The 20,553-nt window shown below is 37.3% G+C and overlaps 1 protein-coding gene across 4 annotated transcripts in view; it reads right to left on the bottom strand.

Annotated features, from left to right (window-relative positions):
• Positions 1-2,766: 2,766 nt before the first annotated feature.
• The window catches only part of RNF13 (ring finger protein 13), a 105,895-nt gene continuing 88,108 nt past the window's right edge, over positions 2,767-20,553 (bottom strand). For all 4 annotated transcript variants that reach the window (XM_069104733.1, XM_069104732.1, XM_069104734.1 and 1 more), the window contains 2 exons: positions 4,750-4,830; positions 2,767-4,268 (listed from right to left, as the gene is read on the bottom strand). In XM_069104733.1, coding sequence (XP_068960834.1) covers positions 3,901-4,268; positions 4,750-4,830 — 449 coding nt within the window. In that variant the 3' untranslated portion in view covers positions 2,767-3,900. The remainder of the gene's footprint in view (positions 4,269-4,749; positions 4,831-20,553) is intronic.

Raw genomic sequence — 20,553 nt, 5'->3', positions numbered from 1 at the left:
GGAGAAGGGTAAAGATTCATGAGGAATACCTGCCACTCACCCAGAACAAATAATGGTGTTGACTGGAGCTCTGAGGTCCCATTTCTAGCTCAAAAATTCCATGACATTAAATTTGAAGACTTTACTGAGTTTATATCATGCCTTTATATCAGTCAAGACTGGTTAAAATTTTTTTTAAACAACCAGCCAAGCACTACTAAGGACAGCTAGGTGGTGGCACAGTAGATTGAACACCAGGCTCAATCATCCTAAATTCAAATCTGGCCTCAGACTCTTACTAGCTGTGTGACCTTGGGCAAGTCACTTAACCCTATGTGCCTCAATTTCCTCATCTGTAAAACAATCTGGAGAAGGAAGTGCCAAATCACTAGTATCTTTGCCAAGGAAACCCTAAATGGAGTCGCAAAGAGTCGGGCACAACTGAAAAACTACAAGAAGCAGTAATATAACTTGCTTGATAATGGGGGCTTCATTACATGTTTAAGAACTCAGGAGATGAAACAGCTGGGATGTATTCTAACTGATTTGTTCAACTATGGGCACCCAATGCAAGAGGCTCACATGAGGATAATGTCCACCTGGCAACATGACTTTACTCTTGTAGTTTCATAGCTCCCTGACTGTAGAAGGGATGGTTTTGTTTCTTTTTCTTAATTCAAAATTGGTATCACAGTGACTTCATTCTTTCTCTGGCCCTGCTTACTCCAAACTGGTCCGTGAAGTATAGTCAACACTACTAACTGCAAAGTGGCTCAAGAAAAAGGCTATTCTTATGAGAAAAGCTGTCAGCCAGTAAAAGTGACCATAACATAGTCATACTTATAACAGCTCATTTTTTTAAAGGGACAGAACCATGTTCCCTGTCTTCCCACACTATCACTATATATTACTTTGATATTATATTGTTCTCATGCTAGTGATAATTTATTATAACCACATTATATAATACAACATAAAAAGTGCTTTCTCTAAGCAAAGAGCATGTTTGAATGAACTGATTCACAATCAATGTCAGTAGAACCTCGGTCTTTGTGGCTGAGTATTTCAATTAATTGTGATTAAATGCTGAAGCTTTTTTTATTCCAACCTTTCAAATCTAAGATGAATTGGTCCACTTTTCTACTGAGATTTAAAATCTTGAATATGTCAATACTACCAGCAACTGAGCTCTGTCAAGAGTGGAGATAACACTTTCACAGGAAACCTAACTAACCCTAAATTAGTAAGATCAGAAATTTAAAGCTAGAAATGATTTCTGATCCATCCCAATCCCCCTTCCTTCTTTTTACAGATGAGTAAATAGTCCCAGATAAATGTCATAATTTGACTAAGGCTGACCACACTGGTAAAGTTACAGCTAGGGTTTGAAACCAGCCAGGGGGTGGTTTCACAGAGTGGGGTACACAGAGCACTAGGCACCAAGTTCAAATCCAGCCTTGAACACATAGCTATGTGACCCTGGGCAAAATATTTTACCTGTCTGCGTCAGTCTTCTACAGAATGGGGATAATAGCACCTACTTCCCAGGCTGTGAAGATCAAATGGGATGATAAATGTAAAATGCTTAGCACAGTGCCTGGTACTACAGAAACATTAGCTGTTATTAACAGCTTAATATATATTATGCTACAGATGTGTCAGCTGGTTGAAACAGAAGGCTTCTATGCAGAAGTCTGCACCTATTGAGAACTTGGAAAGAATTCCAAAGAGCTGCTTACTAGGGCTATTAATTGAGAATACTACCTAAAGTAAACTCCTCGTTCTAGTGTTGTTTTTAAAATAGCATTTGTCTTGAAAGGGAAAAGAGACTCCAACTCAAGGTGTCTCTGGCCTTAAAAGACCACAACACTCCCCCCTTCTTCATATGGAACAAGCTGGAGAGGAACTCTCCATATTGGAACTACACTGTCATTTTTTTTTTTTAAGCAATTGGGGTTAAGTAACTTGCTCAAGGTTACATGGCCAGTTATTACTGGGTGTGGTGCTAAGTATCTGAGCCCAGATTCGATCCCCAGGTCATCCCGACACTGGGGCCGGTGCTCTTACTCGCTGAGCCACCTGGCCGTCCCTCTAAATTTGTCTTCTTCTTTTTCTTTTTGGAGGGCAATTGGGATTAAGTGACTTGCCCAAAGTCATGGTTAATAATTGTGTCAAGCATCTGAGGCCGAATTTGAACTCAGGTCCTCCTCACTCCAGGGCCAATGCTCTATTCACTGCGCCACCTAGCCACCCCTGTCATTTCTTTACAGATTCTGAGAAAAGCAAAAACCCTAATGAGTTATATTTGTGATATGGCACCCATGAAATGGACAAAGATGTCTCCTTGAAATATGTAACTCTGAATGTGCTTTTCATATCTGGTGGCTAAAAGGTTTTTCCCCACCTGGAATAAAGCATCTTTATAAATGAAGTTAATAGTAGAACTGCTTCATTTGAGAAAATTACAAACCATAATTTTTCAAGACTGTGTCAGTTTGATAAAACTGGATAATAACTGTACTTTAAACAGTAAATCAAATTTAAAATGTAATTTTAGTTTCTTTAGCATATACAGACAATTCAAGTATCTGTATAGTAGTCAGGGTCATACCTTCTTTATATCATTATCTTGTATGTGTGTGCACATATGCCCATGCTCATACATGTGTATACACATGATACAATTACTTTTTTGTTACATTTCTGCAGCATTGTTCACAGATTATGAAATATTGGACAAACATGCAAATTGCTTATAATGCTTTGGTACAACATGTCAGCTAGAACTTAAAGTGGAAAACGTGTTTATTAACTTTCAAACTTCCCTCATACAAGGCCATAAAAAATTCTCTATTTTCATTAGACATGAGTCTAACTTCTTTCTACATAGTTACAATGGCATATATATTTATAATTTAGCTTTTCATAATACATTGTTAAAATACATCATGAGTTCTGTTAAATATTTATAAGCACTCATTTTCAAATCAAATGCCTGAAAAAAACAATTTGTCTATGTACATAGTTTAGGAGATTAGCATAAGATGCTCTTTATTAAGAAATGTGTGTGTGTGTGTGTGTGTGTGTGTGTATCAGAAAATCAACAGAACATTTGCTAAAATTTTAGTGAGCATTTCTATGCAGTGCTGCCTATCTTTTTGCATTGGTCACACATAAACACACAATCCTTTAGTCCTGAAAATTAAATCAGTATAAATGTGGGGCCATATTAGTTTAGCTAGCTGCTGGATGAAACTAATATTCAATACTATTAAATATGAGAACTGTCTTAATATCAAAATTTTCTGTACTCTACCACAAACTGCTGCCTTCTGGCTTAAAATACTATTTGTGAATAGGAAAGAAAATTCTGTTACTAGGTATTTCTATTTCATTTTGTAGTATTCATGAGAACAATACTGAATGGCCCAATCTGTCAATAATGAAGACAGTTTACGGGGAACCCACAAGTTGATACCAAAAATTTGGGGAAATCAGGCTAGGCCCTGCATGGTGTGGCAGCAGAATTCCACATGGTAATAAATATACTTGTATACTGTAATCAAGTCTTCACTGCAAGCCATGCTTGTAATGGTTTTTCTTTTTTAAACTTTTTGGCTATATTCCATTCCAAAAAGAGAATGATGCTTGAGGTCCAGCACCTTTATAATGTTGTGTTTAATAATAAGTGTGCTTCTTGTGGATGAAAACTTGATTAAGAAAAAAAAATATATATACATATATTTTTTTCAGATTATATATATAATCTGATTAAACCATAGAACACACTAAGATTCCTCTCTACAGAAGTAACTGAAGGGAGGCATGAACAATGAAAATATATACTTAAATACACATAAAGGGATAAGCTGATCAACAATTTTTTTCATACAAGGTATGAAGATGAGCAGAGTTGGAAGTTCAAACTGTATTTGCTACGTTGTAATCCCTGTCACCATTGGGCTGCAGTTGGACAACCACACTCTCTTGATTCACTTCAATTTCTGCATCACTACTATCCATATCTTCATTGTCATCCTCCTCCTCGTAGTCTGAAGATTCTGTCATGTTCTGATGGGAATGAGATTCTGATAAGGCCCCAAACGTCTGGGCACTAACAGAAGCTAATGGTCTAAGTAAAGGGGTGTGTTCTGAGACTTCATTCTCTTCTTGACTACTATCCGTGTCAGAGTCTGAATCTCCTTGAGAAGGAACAACTTTCTGTTTACAGACTGGACAGGTTTTTTTGGTTTTAGTTAGCCAAGGATCCACACACTTGCAGTGATATGCTGTTGAGAGAAAACACACATCATTCATTCAGTTGGCAAAATGTGTTTGGAATATTCCTTTTTCATTAAACTGTCCTATATTAGTTACTAACTGGATAAAAGTACATTAGAAAACTGCAGTTTAGATTTTCTTCTGAAAGTTGCTTAGTCCAGTACATTCTACAATTCCTCTATTATGTGTCTGTTGTCTTTCCCTATTAGAATGTAAGCTTCTTGGAAGGGACTATCATAATTGTTTTTATAAGTGCCTGGCATGTGGTTAACACTTAATAAATGCCTTTTCAACTCATTTATTTATTCATGCAGGCTTATGAGATCAATATTTTCAGGCAAAAACAAGATATGATCTTCAATTTTTATAAGGCTTTTCTCAATACATCTTAAATATGAATTTTACCTATATCACAAATAGAACACAAAACCAAGACGTTTAGTACATGCTGAACACATGATTTGAAAACCAGTTTGTAATTGCTCATACCATGGGAACAAGGAAGGATTCTGAGTTTGTCTCCATCTTCATATTCATCCAGGCAAATGGCACATACATCATACTCGTCTCCTGTGAAAGAAAGTTGCAAATCACAATTACAATTATAAGATTGATAGCTGCCATAACTTTCAAGCACATCAAATCAGGCCCTACTTGATTATTTTAAGATTTTAAGATTATGGGGGGGGGGGGGGAGGCGGCACAGTGTATGTATGAACACAATTCTTCTTATATGACACGGGCTAATGTTATTTTAAGATTTGAGACCTCTTCATTCAAATAATTAACTTCTATCCAAAATGCATGTTGTACTTATTTATTTACCATGATTTACTACTGAATACACTTACTACTATTACAAAGCAGACTTTTAGGAAAGCAAAAAACCACAAATCTACAAATTGCTATTAGAATTCTAATGTTGGAACAGATCTCATTTAAAAACAAAATTAACTATTTCCTAAATGCTTGAATTACTGGTACTTCTTAATCCAGAAGACATCTCCAAAACTTCATTTTCCATCATTTTCCTAATATGGGAATAAAAGATCAGATCCAAGTCTTTTAACAAGTTCTTTTCATTTGTGAAATAAAATAGGGTCAAGCCTTCCATTGTTCATTCAGGTTCTACAGACTTTTGGTTGTCTACTTCACTCAGGACTGTTTGGCTTATAAGTACACAACAATATTTGTCTAACTTAGCTATTACATTGCGATATACTTTTCAACAAATCAATATGCCCCCAAATCAAATTGCAAAAAAAAGATGTACAGTGCCAAAATCAATTAAATACCTATCACTTGCAAAGAGAAGGGTTACATTCATCATAACCCAAATGAACTACTTTCGAGAGTTCCAGGAAATATGTACAAAAGGAGGCATAAAAAAGAAAACATACTGTATGCTGAAGCCTTAAGCCCACTCCAGACACCAAAGTGAGGGATTTTACCCAGTAATCGTAGGAAGTTGCTCAGTAAGTGAATAGAACATAGATCTTGGTGGTTGCTGTGTGGTATACTGAATAGACTGCTAGAACCTAGAATCAGAAAAACCTGGGTTCAAATCCTATTTTGATGCTTTAAAGAATACATTGTAGAGGGGGCAGGCCGGGAAGCGACACCACTGCACGCAGGGGCAAGCCAGGAGGAGGCCTGACCAACGAGGGGGGCAAGTCGTCCCACGAACAACAAGGGCCATTACCAGGCCTTTCACCAAAGGGCTGGGACTGGAAAGAGCAAGGTAAGAATCAAATGCAGGGCCCCTATCCAGGACAGCAAATACTCCTGGGACTACCACTCCATAGTCCAGAATTTTTTTTAAAAGCCCCTATCAGGACCTCCAAGGACCAGGATGGCAGAGTGAACACAGCCTGCTCCAACCCCCTCCCCCACACCCTGAAAATATAGTAACTATTGCCCCAGGGCAAAACCCTCAACAGTAAAGGCTTGGGAACCCTAGAGAAAGGGCAAGGCTAGGGCCCTGCCTCAAAATGGGTAGAAAGCAGACTATAAGGACTCTGGAGTCCTACTATCCTCAGAGGGAGGAACCAAACTCTGAGGGAGACAATGTGGACTCCATACCCACAGCTGAAACATCTACAGGGAACGGGTCCCCAAGCACAGAAAGGTCTCCTAGATGAGCTTAAAAGGAACTTTGAAAACCAAATGAGAGAGACAGAAGACAAAATGAATAATTCTTTTAAAATCAAAATTGCAGAATTACAAAAACATTATAATAAAGAAAACAGCTCCTTATAAAGAAAATTGTATGATATGGAAAAGGAGGAAAATTAGGAAAGAATTTTTACAATCTATGTCACTGATAAAGGACTCATTTCTAAAATATACATAGAATTGAGTCTAATCTGTAAGAATACAAGTCATTCCCCAATTGATAAATGGTCAAAGGATATGAACAGGCAGTTTTCAGAGAAAGAAATTAAAGATATCTATAAGCACATGAAGAAATGCTCTAAATCAATATTGATTAGAGAAATGCAAATCAAAACAACTCTGAGGTACCACATCTTACCAGTCAGATTGGCTAAGATGACAAAACAGGAAAATGACCAATGCTGGAGAGGATGTGGGCAAATTGGAACACTAATGCATTGCTGGTGGAATTGTGAACTGATCCAGCCTTTCTGGAGAGCAATCTGGAATTATGCCCAAAGGGCTATAAATACTTTCATATCCTTTGATCCAGCAATACTACTCCTAGGGTTATATCCCAAAGAGATCATAGAAATGGGAGAAAGACCCATATGTACAAAAATGTTTATAGCAGCTCTTTTTGTGATAGCAAAGAATTGGAAATTAAGGGGGTGCCCATCAATTGGGGAATGGCTGAACAAGTTGTGGTATATGCATGTTATGGAATACTATTGCGCCATAAGAAACGGGGAGCAGGCCATCTTCATATTTACCTGGAGAGGCTTATACGAAATGATGCTGAGTGAGAAGAGTAGAGCCAGGAGAAATTTGTACACAATTACAGACAGAACGTATGTGTGATGACCAGCTTTGATAGACTGGACTCTTCTCAGCAATGCAATGATATAAGTCAATCCCATAAGACTCATGATGGAGAGAAATACGTGCACCCAGAGAAAGAACTAGAAAGAACTAAGTTTATATCCAGGTGGAAACAAAATACCTGATCTTTTTCCTTCTCTTATTTGGTTTTATGTCCTCTTTACCATTTTTCATTCCAGCTGGTACAATCCGTCCTTATAACCTGACTAATGTATAATGTGAAAGTATTTACAGATCCTATACTTGACTATATGCCGCCATGGGGGAGAGGGGAGGGAGGGAGGGGGACAAAATTCGAAACTCAAGGAATTGTGGAATTGAATCCTGTAAACTAAAAAGGAAACAAACAAATTAATTTAAAAAATTTTTAATAAAGAAAAAGAAAAAAAAAAACAAAATGAAAATTGCAGAATTGCAAAAACATTATAATAAAGAAAACAGCTCCTTAAAAAGAAAAGTGTATGATATGGAAAAGGAGCTCCAAAAACTAACCAAGGAAAATGATTTACTAAAAACCAGAATCAATCAAATTGAAACAAATAACTCTACAAGAATTAGTCAAACAAAATAACAAGAATGAAAAATTAGAAAAAGAGGTAAAATTTCTCAATGGAAAAATAACTGACCTGGAAAACAGATCCAGGAGAGATAACTTGAGAATCATAGGCCTACCAGAAAATCATGATGAAAAAATGAGCCTGGACAACATTCTCCAAGAGCTCACTAAGGAAAACTGCCCTGAGATACTAGAACCTGATGGTAAATTGAGAGAATAGAATTTGAGAGAATCCACCGGATACCTGCTGAAAGAGATCCCAAATTGAAAAGTCCTTGAAATGTTGTGGCCAAACTCAAGAACTACCAGGTAAAAGAGAAAATACTTCAAGTGGCCAGAAAGAAATAATTCAAATATAGAAGAACCACACTGAGGATTGCACAGGATTTGGCAGCCTCTACACTGAAAGACTGGAAGCAGAGGAATTCAATTTTCCGCAAGGCAAAAGAGCATGGGTTACAACCAAGGATCACCTACCCAGAGAGACTGAGTATATTCTTCCAGGCAAAGAGATGGTCATTCAGCTATACCACAGATTTCCAGACCTTCCTTATGAAAAAGCCAGAACTCAATGGAAAATTCAACCTCCAATTACAAGATGCAAGAGTGACATAGAAATGTAAACAAGGAAAACACACACACATACACCCTGTTATTTAATAAAACCAAACTGTTTATAAACAAGTAGAGGGTATGAGTATAAATTACACAAAATGATGATTAAAAAAATCTTATTGAGGGCTACAAAGGGACTGCAATGGAAGAAGAGGAATGAATGAAGTGGAAAAGGGTAAATTATGCCACACAAAGAGGCATAAAAACAATATAGCAGAGGAAAAGAAGGAAGGGAGATGAGTATTATATGAGTTTTTCCCTCATTGGGTCTGGTACAAGGAGGGAATAACAACCAGTTAAGCATAGGGCTCTATGGAGAAGAGACGCAAAACATATCATATTAGAGGGAAAGAGGGGAGGGAGAGGAGCTTTGCATGAGATTTGTTCCTATCACTCTTGGTGCGAAGAAGAACTAAACATACTTCATTAAGTATAAAAATATTCTACAGGCAGTAGGAGGAGGAAAGGGCTACAAAAGGGGGGTGGTGGTTAGTAGGGAGGGAAGAAGTAAGGGGAAAGGGGATGAAAAGGGAGGAGGGCTGATAAGGGAATACTGGGGGTCAAAAGGAAAAGTATTAAGGAGGGGAAGGGAGAAGGGGAGAAAAAATGCAAGCATTAACAGGGGAGGGAATAGGATGGAGGGAAAGAAACAGATAATAATCATAACTGTGAATGTGAATGGAATGAACTCTCCCATAAAACGGAGGTGGATGGCAGAATGGATTTAAAATCATAATCCTACAATATGCTGTTTACAAGAAAAACATCTGAAACAGAGGGATACACACAGGGTAAAGATAAAAGGCTGGAGTAAAATATATCATGCCTCAGCTAAAGTAAAAAAAGCAGGGGTAGCAATCCTTATCTCAGATAAAGCCAAAGCAAAAATTGATATACTGATCCTCTTTCCCATTCTTCATTCCATCTGTTATAATCCTTCTTCATAACCTGACTAATTCCTAATGTGAAAGTATTTGCAGATACTATACTTGATTGTATGCCGCCATGGGGAGGGAGAGTAAATTTGAAACTCAAAAGAATTGTGGTAATGAATCTTGTAAACTGAAAGTAAATTAATGAAGACCAAAAAAAAAAAAAAGAATGCATTGCAAATAGTTAATAAATGTTTGATAAATAAATTGAATTACTGGCACCTCATCTATAAAATAGGGATTTTAGTACCCATTTAACAAGTTATTGCGAGACTCAAATGAGAATCTAAAATTCTTTGTAAATTTTAATATGCTATCACACTATACAGACACATTATTATATAGTTTAAAAATATTACGGTCAAGATGGGGGAGTAGAAGCAGGACCTCCTCTGGGCTCTGGCTTCCACCTTCCCTAATCCATGTAAAAGGGGACTCTAAACAAACTTTGGAGCTACAGAACCCACAAAATTACACAATCATAAGTAAAGTACATTCATTTGTTCAATCACAGAGCACAAAAAGGTCAAAAGTTCCCCACCTTTGGATCACAACTGAATCTACCCCAGAGTTACAACAAGCTTAAACATAGCATTTAATACCCAAATGGAGGTCTTTTCTTAATCTTGACAAGAGGCAAGTTCTCAGCAATCTTTGTTCCTGGGGAGACAAAGTTTAGCAAGGCCACAAGATACATTGCCAGTGTCTTCATTAATTCATTCTCTGTCTGCAGAACAGTCCTAGGACCCCTGAAAACATTAGCAAAACCCTCTTCCAGGATTTCTGTAAACATACAACAAGAAAATCCTTCTTCAGGGCTTCTGAACCAACAGCAAGGTTCTAAGACCTCTGCAACAACAGGGCTGTCCTTCACCAATGGACAGAATTCACTCTCTGTCTGCAGAACAGTCTCAGGAGCTCTGAACCAACAGCAAGGTTCCAAGACTCTGCAACCACAGCACTGTCCTTCACCAGTGGACAAATCTGGCAAAACAACATCAAAACAGACAAAGTACCAGCATAACAGCCATGTTTCCTCAGTCCTTGGCAGCTCTCAAAAGTCCTAGGCAATTCAAAGTGGCCCTCAGCAATCCGCTCCATCTCTCTCTGCCTCCAAGATGCTGCTTCCAAAAAGTTCTTCTGCCTCTCTCTTTTCTTGTGTCTCTCTAAATTTACGTCACCAGCTCCTCCCAGTTCAGCCCTCTCTTTTCATGTCAACAAGTCCATCCCACAAGTGGGATTCACAAGCTCTGGGTTTTAACACAATCAAACCAAAAACAAGCCAATACAGGGGAATCTTTCAATTCCATTACTATTACAGGGTCCATGAGCTTCACCAAACTGCCCGAGGGGTACAGAACACACAAAAAGGCCAAACAATCCTGTTCTTATATCTAGTTTCTGACTTTCTCTAAAGTTACTGATGAACTCTTAATTGCCAGAACTAATGATTTCAATCACCACATCTCAATCCTCATCCGTCTTGACCTCCCTGCAGCCTTGGAGTCTAGATCACAGTCTCCTCCTGGATTTTCAGGATTCTGCTCTCTCCCAGCTTTTCTACCAGCCTGACAGCTCTTTCTCAGTCTCCTTTGTTGGATCTTCATTCCTGACACACCCACTATGGGTGTCCTTTTCTTTCCTCATTCAATACAATCTCACTTGGTTTCACAGTTGTAGTCATTACCTCTAAGCCATTATTCCCAGATCCATTTATCTAGGCCTAACATCTCTCCTGATGTCTGTCTAGTCTCACATCACCAACTGCTTCTTAAGATACCTCAAAATGGATATCCAAGTACACATTTCAAACACATGTCCAAAAAACACATGTGTATTTCCCCCCACAAATCCTCCCCTCTCTCCAACTTCCCCATATCTTTTGAGGGCCACCCCCACTCTCCTCCCACTCACTCAGGCTCCCAACCTCAGAATCATTTTAAACTCCTCACTTTCACTCACTCCACATATCCACATCTGCCACCCTGTCTTGTCATTTCTATCTTGAAAACATCTTTCATTTATGTCCTTTTCTCTTCATTCACAAAGCTGTCATCCTGGTGCAAGCAGACGTGTATCACCTCAAATGTAGACAAGACTTTAGTTGGTCCTCATTCTCCAGGTCCCTTTCCCCTCCAACCCATCCTTCTATCGCTCAAGTCTGACTAGAGCTGTCTGTTTCTCACACAAGCCCTTCCTATTTTTCTAGTCTTTCACAGGACAGGCTAACAACCTCAGCCTTCTTGCTGCTCCTCAAAGATGACCTACCATCATTAGTGCTTCTTCCCTGGCTATCCCTAAAGCCTGTAATGATTTCCTTTCCTCAGCTCCACCTCTTGGCTTCCTCCCTCCCAGACTCAGCCCTGCTTTCTACAAGATAGCTCCTTGCCTCTGAGATTATCACTTTCCATTTTAGATATAAAACATATTGTATGTATTATCACATAGTTATTTACATGCTAGCTCTCTAACTAGAATGTGTCTTCCTTCAAGGGAAAGTATTTCTGCCTTTCTTAGTGTCTCCAGCACATAGCACAGTACCTGGAATATAATGACAACAATAATACATTAATAAATACTGATCTACTAACTGGGCAAGTCACTTAAATTCTGCAGGCCTCAGTTTATGTGAGATTTCTGTGGTACCTTCCAACTTTAAAAAAGTTTGATTCTATGAGTCTCACTTCATGATAATGGACACATAATTGTTATACATCTGAGGAAAAATAAGACTGGTAAATAACTGGAGTGTTCCTATTTATACATACTAAGTCAAGGTCCCTTGTACAGTCTGCATGTTTGTTTTGTTTTGATGTTTTAATTCTTTACTTCCAATTCTAGCCAAATCACACAAAGAAACTTGTGGTAGTTTATTTTGTTTGTTTTTTTGGTAAATAAGAAAACAATTTATATCATAACTCTTACATTCTGAATTTAAAGTAGTGGATCACCTTGGAAAATTAATCACTATGATATTTATAAGATGAAAATTCAAGTAGAAAACAATGAAGTTTTTAAAAGTCATGATTTTCCCTTAAGCAAAAAACATCTTAGGTTTCATAAGTGGTCATACTGAGGAAAGAGAGCTCCCTGTCATTCCATATGCTAAGCCCCTACAGAGATAATGTTACACTCACCCAACAGTCTAAATAAATTGCACCTGTTCATATTCTAATCAGTCATTATCAAATATTGATACATTTCAGGTGAAATATACCCCCAAAGCACACCAAGCTAGTTTAAGCTTTTTAACCTTTTGTTTTACTTTATCAATACTTGCCATAGCAGGTTGCGAGAATTTCTTCTTTGGGCAGAAAACTTTTCCTAACTCCTATATCTTACTCTTAAAATGCTCCATCTTAGAAATACTATGTAAAACTGCAAAAAGGGATGGAGCAAGTGAATGTCCTTACAACTACATATGCCATCTTTTAGCCTCCTTGCCCTGTATCTAGTCACTAAGTCAGATAATCACTAGTAAATCAGGAAGTACTATGGATTTCATCGTTCCCCATTAATTTTACTACCAGAGATCTCCTTGAAAACAAAAGATATAATTAATGAACACATTCAAGACTAAAATATATAATTACCACTCTGGGGAAACATTTGCTCCATGCACTCCCCAGTGTGAACAAGGAAGATAAATAGGATTAAATACCAATCCTAAATCCACAATCCACATAGATGCTAGGAACTCTAAGATATGAGGCTGAAGTGGTTTTGCTGGGACCTACATGCTCCCATCAGTCCTATGCCTCACTCACCCAGAAAGAAAAAAAGGAAGAATGCCGATTCTCCAGCCTTGACAGAGCTGTAGTTGGCTAGAGATGGTGTCTTAAAATCGATAAAACTGAAAACACAAAAAAATCTGGGTGAAAGAACTATAAACTAAATGCCTGAGAAGAGCCTGGCAAAAAATATCAGTTCTGATGAGGCTTCATCTTCTTAGTTATGACAACACTGTCAGACTTTGGATAAACAGCATCATCTGTCTGAAGGGAGAAGATTTAGGTGCTTTTCAAAGAGGTAAGCCATAACCAACTATCCAAGCAGTGGGGATAAAATTCCCAAGATCTGGCTCATAATGAAATAACTGTATTTATAATTTTTTTTGGTTAAACTAATATTCATACATGCTGAAAATTATTTTCTATGGCTACAAAAGGTATTTTCCAAATATTACTACTTTGGCAGCTGCCAAACAGTAATTTCTGATTCTAGTCAATAAATTCAATATTAAACACCTACTATATATCAGGCACAAGGAATACAAAAACAAAAGTGACAGTCCCTATCCTCAGGGAAAGTTATCTACTAGATAAATTGTTACTGAATATTCTACTAAGTAAAAAATGTTAGGGGCGGCCAGGTAGCACAGCAAGTAAGCACCGGCCCAAGTGTCGGGATGGCCTGGGGATCGAATCCGGGCTCAGATACTTAGCACCACACCCAGTAATAACTGGCCGTGTAACCTTGAGCAAGTTACTTAACCCCAATTGCTTTAAAAAAAAAATGTTAAGTATGAGTGCTTTATGATGGAAACATAATGCAGTATTTCATGATCATTAAAATAATTAAATTTATAAGCAATGTGAAAAGATATTCTTCACACATAACAGAATAACAAATGACTTAAAATTCAGGTGTATTGAAAAAACTGGAACTGGAAAAATAGCATCATCTCTCAATTCTAGAGTGACTCATAACAAATGTGTTCTTAAACTGAGTTGTTTAAAATCAAGTTATAATTTAAATATATTTTAACATATAAAGAACCCTCCAGTTATCTTTTTATTTAATAAGTTTGGATGTTACATATTAGTGACTGTTAAAAAGTCAGAAATTTATAGGGGGTGAGGGTCTGCAATACAACTGGTAAAAACAAGTTTGAAGTTTTATTAAAGGAAAATAGTTAAGAAAATGAAATACTAAAATGAATAGGAAAAATAAAGAACACCAATACTTTAAAATGTTGTGATTAACCGTAGTAATAGTCTTAAAAGTTGTGCTTTTATTTGGGGAAAAGCAACATATAAATCATGGATGTAAAATGTAATAAGTAGTTGTAAGACTTCGTTATGACCTAGGTGATATACTGAATTATGCCATCTAATAATTTATAAACTATACTCCTACACTTTAAGAAACTATTTGGGGATATGTTTGGACAAGTTACAGAGTAAAAAATGTATATGCATATATACATGTATGTATATGTGTATGTGTATTTATGTGTGTATGTATACACTATTCTAAATCAAATTTGGAAAGAAGTCATAAGGCTTATAAAGATGACAAGCCAAGATTATTTTGTCCAAAGAGGAAATAGAAATGAGTCACTGTCAATCTTGGCTTAAGCATTAATGTTAGGGTTTGCAGGTCTAAAATCAGCACATAGGTGAATCTGAATGAGGTGTGTATGTGCTTGTGAGAAAATTGCCACATTACAGATTAAGAAACTCACCTGGGTCGCATACCTAGTATTAATGAAAGCCTTGACTCCAGATCCAGCATTCTTTCAAATATACTATACTGCTGTAAATATAGGACTTCACTTTTATTCCTGTGAAATTTTATCTTGCTGGTTTTAGGTTAGCCCTATAGCCTGTCAAGGTTGTGTAGAACCTTCATTCATTCATCAATTCATGTAGCTATGCTTCCCAATTCTGTGTTAAGTGCACAAATACTAATTTCTTCTATATCTTCATCCAAAACCCTGAGAAGAGTCTTGGCCAGAAAAGGGACAGGGAGCCTTTTGGCCCTCCACTATCATAATGGGAATGTAAATTTTAAAGATCTTCCCTGCCCCTAGGCTAAAGTGCACCTGGAGCCTGGGGTGGGAGGCTTGTTTTTCAGTAAATACTTCTTGATTGGCCAGTGGGTCAATAAGGTTGTTACATTCTCTGAGCCAGGAGAAGGCTATATAAGCCCTGATGTGAGGCTTTGTTTTGGGGGCTCACTTTGAGAAGTGTTCTGTGATTTGATCTGGAGTCTGGAAAGCTGTTGTCCAGAGACCCGCCCCTGGCTTTGAAAAACCCAGATGTTGATTGGGTATGGATGTAATGACTGGACAGTTTGAAATCTGTCCACTCGATCTGTTTCTGTCTTGATAATTCTGCCTGTATACTTTGAAGTTCAGGGTGCTGACCTTTTCCCCCTGAACGAGGTAAACGATATATGTTTGACTGATTAAAGTAAGCTTGCTAACCCATTTTGAGCTGCTTTCCTTTATCAAAGCAGATCCAAGAACCTGTGGTGGCAGCGACCTTGAGGACGCTTGGGGTACTTGCTGCCACAACTATGGATCCATTCTAATTGAACACAGCTCCAACATGACACAAAACCATTAACCAATATGATGCATATGGTTGTTCAATCAACTTAACATCCACTTTACAATTAAATATAATACAATTCAAAAAACATTCAAGTGTCTCCAATATTCAAAGCACTGCCTTCCAATCCACATTTTGCCATTATAAGCCACAAAGAAATCATGGCTAAAATATTTCTATCTGCCTATCTCTGGTTGGGTTTAATATTACCTTTTCTGATTATTTTAAGCATCTTAGTTATTTAATTAATAACCTCAATTCCTTATTTAGGAAAAGGTAGTTCTGCTACCATTGCTTTATGCCTCTAATTTATGAAAACAGACATAAAAGAGCATATTCCACATTCCTTCAAAGAATATTCAAATCCTAAAGTAACCTTTTTCTCTTGGTGTACCTATACAGTTTATCAAGCAGACGCAAGAGGGGTAGTAACAGGAAGAAGTATAGCTGAAATCTACTCGACAAGTACTCTCTACAGGTCTAGAAAATGCACCAAACTCCTGATCAGGAAATTCAAAAAAATTTCACAGCAACTCATTTTTCCAACCCAAGTCAGCAAAAGAAGACAAAGGACTGTAGAACTGGGGACGGGTCCTAGCCAGGAAAGGCCAACCATCTGGTGAAGGGAGAGGCTGTATACCAGGGAAAAGAAGATCCAATTCAGAGGGGCCTGACATTTTGCACAATGTACCCAGTTTACTTTTGCATTAAGAACTCATGATCTGACAAAAATTTCTGGGAAAACTAGAAAGCAGTCTGGCAGAAACTGGGCACAGACCAACACCTCAAACCAATTCCAAGATAAGGTCAAAATGGATAAATGATTTATTTAAAGAGTGACAGAATTAAATTTAGGGAAGCACAAAAAAATGTACCTGATCTATGGAAAGGTGAAGAGTTTCTGATCAAATAAGACATAGAGAAGATCACAGGAAGTAAATGGATAATTCAGATTACATGAATTTAAAAGTTTTTGCACAAACAAAACAAACATAGCCAAAATTAGAAGAAAAAAGAAACTGGAGAAAATTTTACAGCAAAAAAAAAAGATTTTACACCAAGTCTCTCTGAATAAATATATATACACTCAAATATATATGGAACTGAGCCAAATTTATTTTTTAAAAAAAGAGCCATTCTATTGATAAATGGTAAAAAAAAAAAATATGAATAGGCAGTTTTCAGATAAAGAAATCAAAGCTATCACTGGGGTATAGAAATCCATCTTGCCCTGTTAGAAAGTTGTGGGGAGGGGATGGGAGAGGATATAAGAGAGAACAGATTGGGGGAAAGGGTATTCAGTAGGCTAGCTCTCTTGGGGTGTGGGTAGGGAAAAGATGGGGAGAAAAATTTGTAACTCAAAATCTTGTGGAAATGAATGTTGAAAACTAAAAATAAATGAATAACTTGAAATACTAACAAAAAATAAATAAAATAAAATCTTCCAAAAAAAAAGAAATCAAAGCTATCAAGAGTCACATGGGGCGGCCAGGTAGCACAGCGAGTAAGAGCACCGGCTCCAGTGTTGAGAAGACCTGGAGATCGATTCCCGGGCTCAGACACTTAGCACCCACCCAGAAACACCTGGCCGTGTAACCTTGAGCAAGTTACTTAACCCCAATTACTTAGGGGCGGCCAGGTCGCTCAGCGACTAAGAGCACCGGCTCCAGTGTCAGGATGACCTGGATCAAATCTGGGCTCAAATACTCAGCACCACACCCAGAAATAATAACTGGCCGTGTAACCTTGAGCAAGTTACTTAACCCCAATTGCTAAAAAAAAAAAAAAAAAAAAAAAAAGTCACATGAAAAAATGTTCTAAATTGCTACTGATTAGAGAAATGCAAATTAAAACAACTCAGATATCATCTCACACCCATCAGATTGGCAAAAAGGAAAATGGGAAATGCTGGAGGGGATGCTGAAAAACTGAGATACTAATATACAAGTGGTGGAGATGTAAACTAGTCCAACCATTCTGAAGAAGGAACTATGCCCAATGGGCTATCAAACTGTGCATAGCCTTTGACCCAGCAATATCACTAGTAGGTCTGTATCCTGAAGAGATCAAAGAAAAAGGAAAAGGACCTCTATGTACAAAAATCCCCCTGCAGAGAATGGATGAACTTTTGATTGCAGATTGAAGCATACTTTTAAAACTTTATCTTGTTTTGTTTATGTATTTTCTTTTGCAATATGGCTATTATTTTATGTTTTACATGACTTTATATGTATAATTGATATCATATTGCCTGCCTTCTCATGGCGGAGGGGTGAGTGAAGAGAAAATTTTGGAATTAGAAATTTTTTAAATGAAAATTCTCCACAAGTAATTGGAAATGTTAAAAATTCTCTACAAGTACTTAGAAAACACTTAGCAAATGAAAATGCATTTAAAAAAAAAAAGAGAATGCACCCAGTTCTGGGTCACAGATCCAGCATGGACCGAGAATGGGGACCTGAGCCTATAGATAGTATTTTAGACCGAAAAGTGGTCTTGAGTCCTAAGATGTATAATGGAATAACAAAAAACAACCAAATTCAGAACCAAGCAGCAGCTATGCAACTCTGACCTCAGGAAAAGAAAAAGGTCCCAGAATGAAGCCTGTAGAGGAATTGCCAGGGCAGGAATCTCAGACCAAAAGGAATCTTACCACTCTAGCACTCTGACCTAGCAAAACTGTCCAAATGGCTGATAATACACATAGCAGTCTACTGGACCTTTTAACCAAAGGTAAACTATTAGCAAGCACCCTAGCACACACAGGATGGCCTGCTAGTACAGGTTCTTTGATCTGCTTTTAAAAGACTGCTCAAAAAGGGGTTAACAATTCTACTTTTAATTACATAGAAAGGAGTATAAAAAATACAAGCAGAGAAATTAGCACAAAGACCAATAGACAGGGCTCCAGATGTCTGAACATAGCAATATTGATATACATTCTCTATACACCACTGGATTGAGGGAGCACAGACATCTAAGCAGTTGGGGGAGCTCTGAACATACAGCTACTCAGAGTCTCAACCAGAAAATCAAAAGATCCTTCTCATGAGTGAACTCCCAAAGCAAAATGCCAATCTCCCAGAATATATAACAAAGACTGAGTCCCTGATTAACTCAGAGGCAGTAAGCACAAAACCTACACACAGCACAGCTGTGAATTATCAGGGTTCAAAGGAGAGCAATCCTTCAGATTACAACAAGTCTCTCTGAATAAATAAATACATACACACTCAAATATATAGGAAACTGAGCCAAATTTATTAAAAAAAAAAGAGCCATTCTATTGATAAATCAATCTTTGATCTCTTCAGGATACAGACCTACTGGTGATATTGCTGAGTCAAAGGCTATGCACAGTTTGATAGCCCATTGGACACAGTTCCTTCTTCAGAATGGTTGGACTAACTTACATCTCCACCACCTATACACTAGTATCTCAATTTTTCCTTGCCTGAGCCTAGGAAACTGAAATCCAACAATAAGAAAAGAACAACAAACCCAGAACAGGGACTTCTAGGAAGAACTCAAAGTAGGATTGAAGTGCTCAGATTTTGCCATGGATCACACTCAAGTTTGCAGGCTTCCAACCTGAATTGTACCTGGGATCCTAGAATAACACAACATGCAATACACCAGGAAAGTGGCAGAAGGACTTAAGAGGATGGAAACTCAAGAGCAGATAGTCTCCTGAGATGTTACACATCGCAGTGCTAAAATTAAGTCCAAAGTCAAGAAGTAGACTGGAAAAATGAGCAAACAAAAAAAGAATCCCAGCATAATGAGCAATCATGGTGACAGAGACACTCAAGATGCAAACTTATAAGAAGAAAATGACACCAGAACATCTACAAATTCTCAAAGAAAAATGCAGCTTGGACACAAGTTTAATGAGAATTCCTGGAAGAGATGAAGAAAAAGGTGTCGGTTTTTTTTAATGTTTTTTATAAATTAAAAGAGAGCAACAGAAGAAAAAAATGGAAAAGAAAAGAAAGTTGTAGAAGAATTAGAAAAGGAATTAGCTTGGCACAATAGGTACAAAATCTTATGAAAGAAACAATCTCTCTGAGAATTGGAAAAAACAAAATAAAAGCTAATGACTCTATGAGTCAAGAATTACTAAAGCTTGAAAAAAAATTTTAAGAAAATGTAAGGTATCTCATAGCAAAAAAAAAAACAACTAACCTGGAAAACAAAGGAGAGAGAAATTTAAAACTCACTAGATTATCTGAAGTACATGACCAAGAGAGAGACAAAGACAGAGAGAGAGAGTATATACATCATATTTCAGGAAACTATAAAAGAAAACTACCCAGATATCTTAGAATGAGAGGGTAATGTGGAAACAGAATCCACAAGTCATCTCCTGAAATAAAACTCAAAAGGAAAACTCCTGAAAACATCACAGCTAAAATCCAGAAGTTCCAAGTAAAAGAAAAAATAATGCAAACAACCAGAAAGAAAAGATTCAAGTACTAAAATAGCAGAGAACTTGGAATGTAATATTCCAGAAGGAAAAGAAAGGACTCATTCAATGAAATGAAAGGATCTTTAAGCATTCTTAAAGACTAGAGAAATATAAAATTATATACTGAAGTAAAAAAAAAATCATTAAAAATGTAAAAGAGAGTGAACAATCATTGGAAATAAACATGGATACCCTGTTACATTCTAATATGAGGAAACGATCCATGTGTCCCTTCTGAACCTAATCACTGGGGTCATATAAGGAGCCTAATTAGACAAAAGACCTAGGAATCGTTCCTTTATATCTTGATGATCATAAAAGAATGAAAAGGGAGAAGAGGAGTACACA

The sequence above is a fragment of the Petaurus breviceps genome, unplaced genomic scaffold (genome assembly GCF_028583685.1).
Source record: "Petaurus breviceps papuanus isolate PSGF00001 unplaced genomic scaffold, PetGlider_PUasm1.0 688, whole genome shotgun sequence".
NCBI lineage: Eukaryota > Metazoa > Chordata > Mammalia > Diprotodontia > Petauridae > Petaurus > Petaurus breviceps.
The sequence above is the reverse complement of the archived record's forward strand: the minus strand, read 5'-3'. Positions and strand labels throughout refer to the sequence as shown.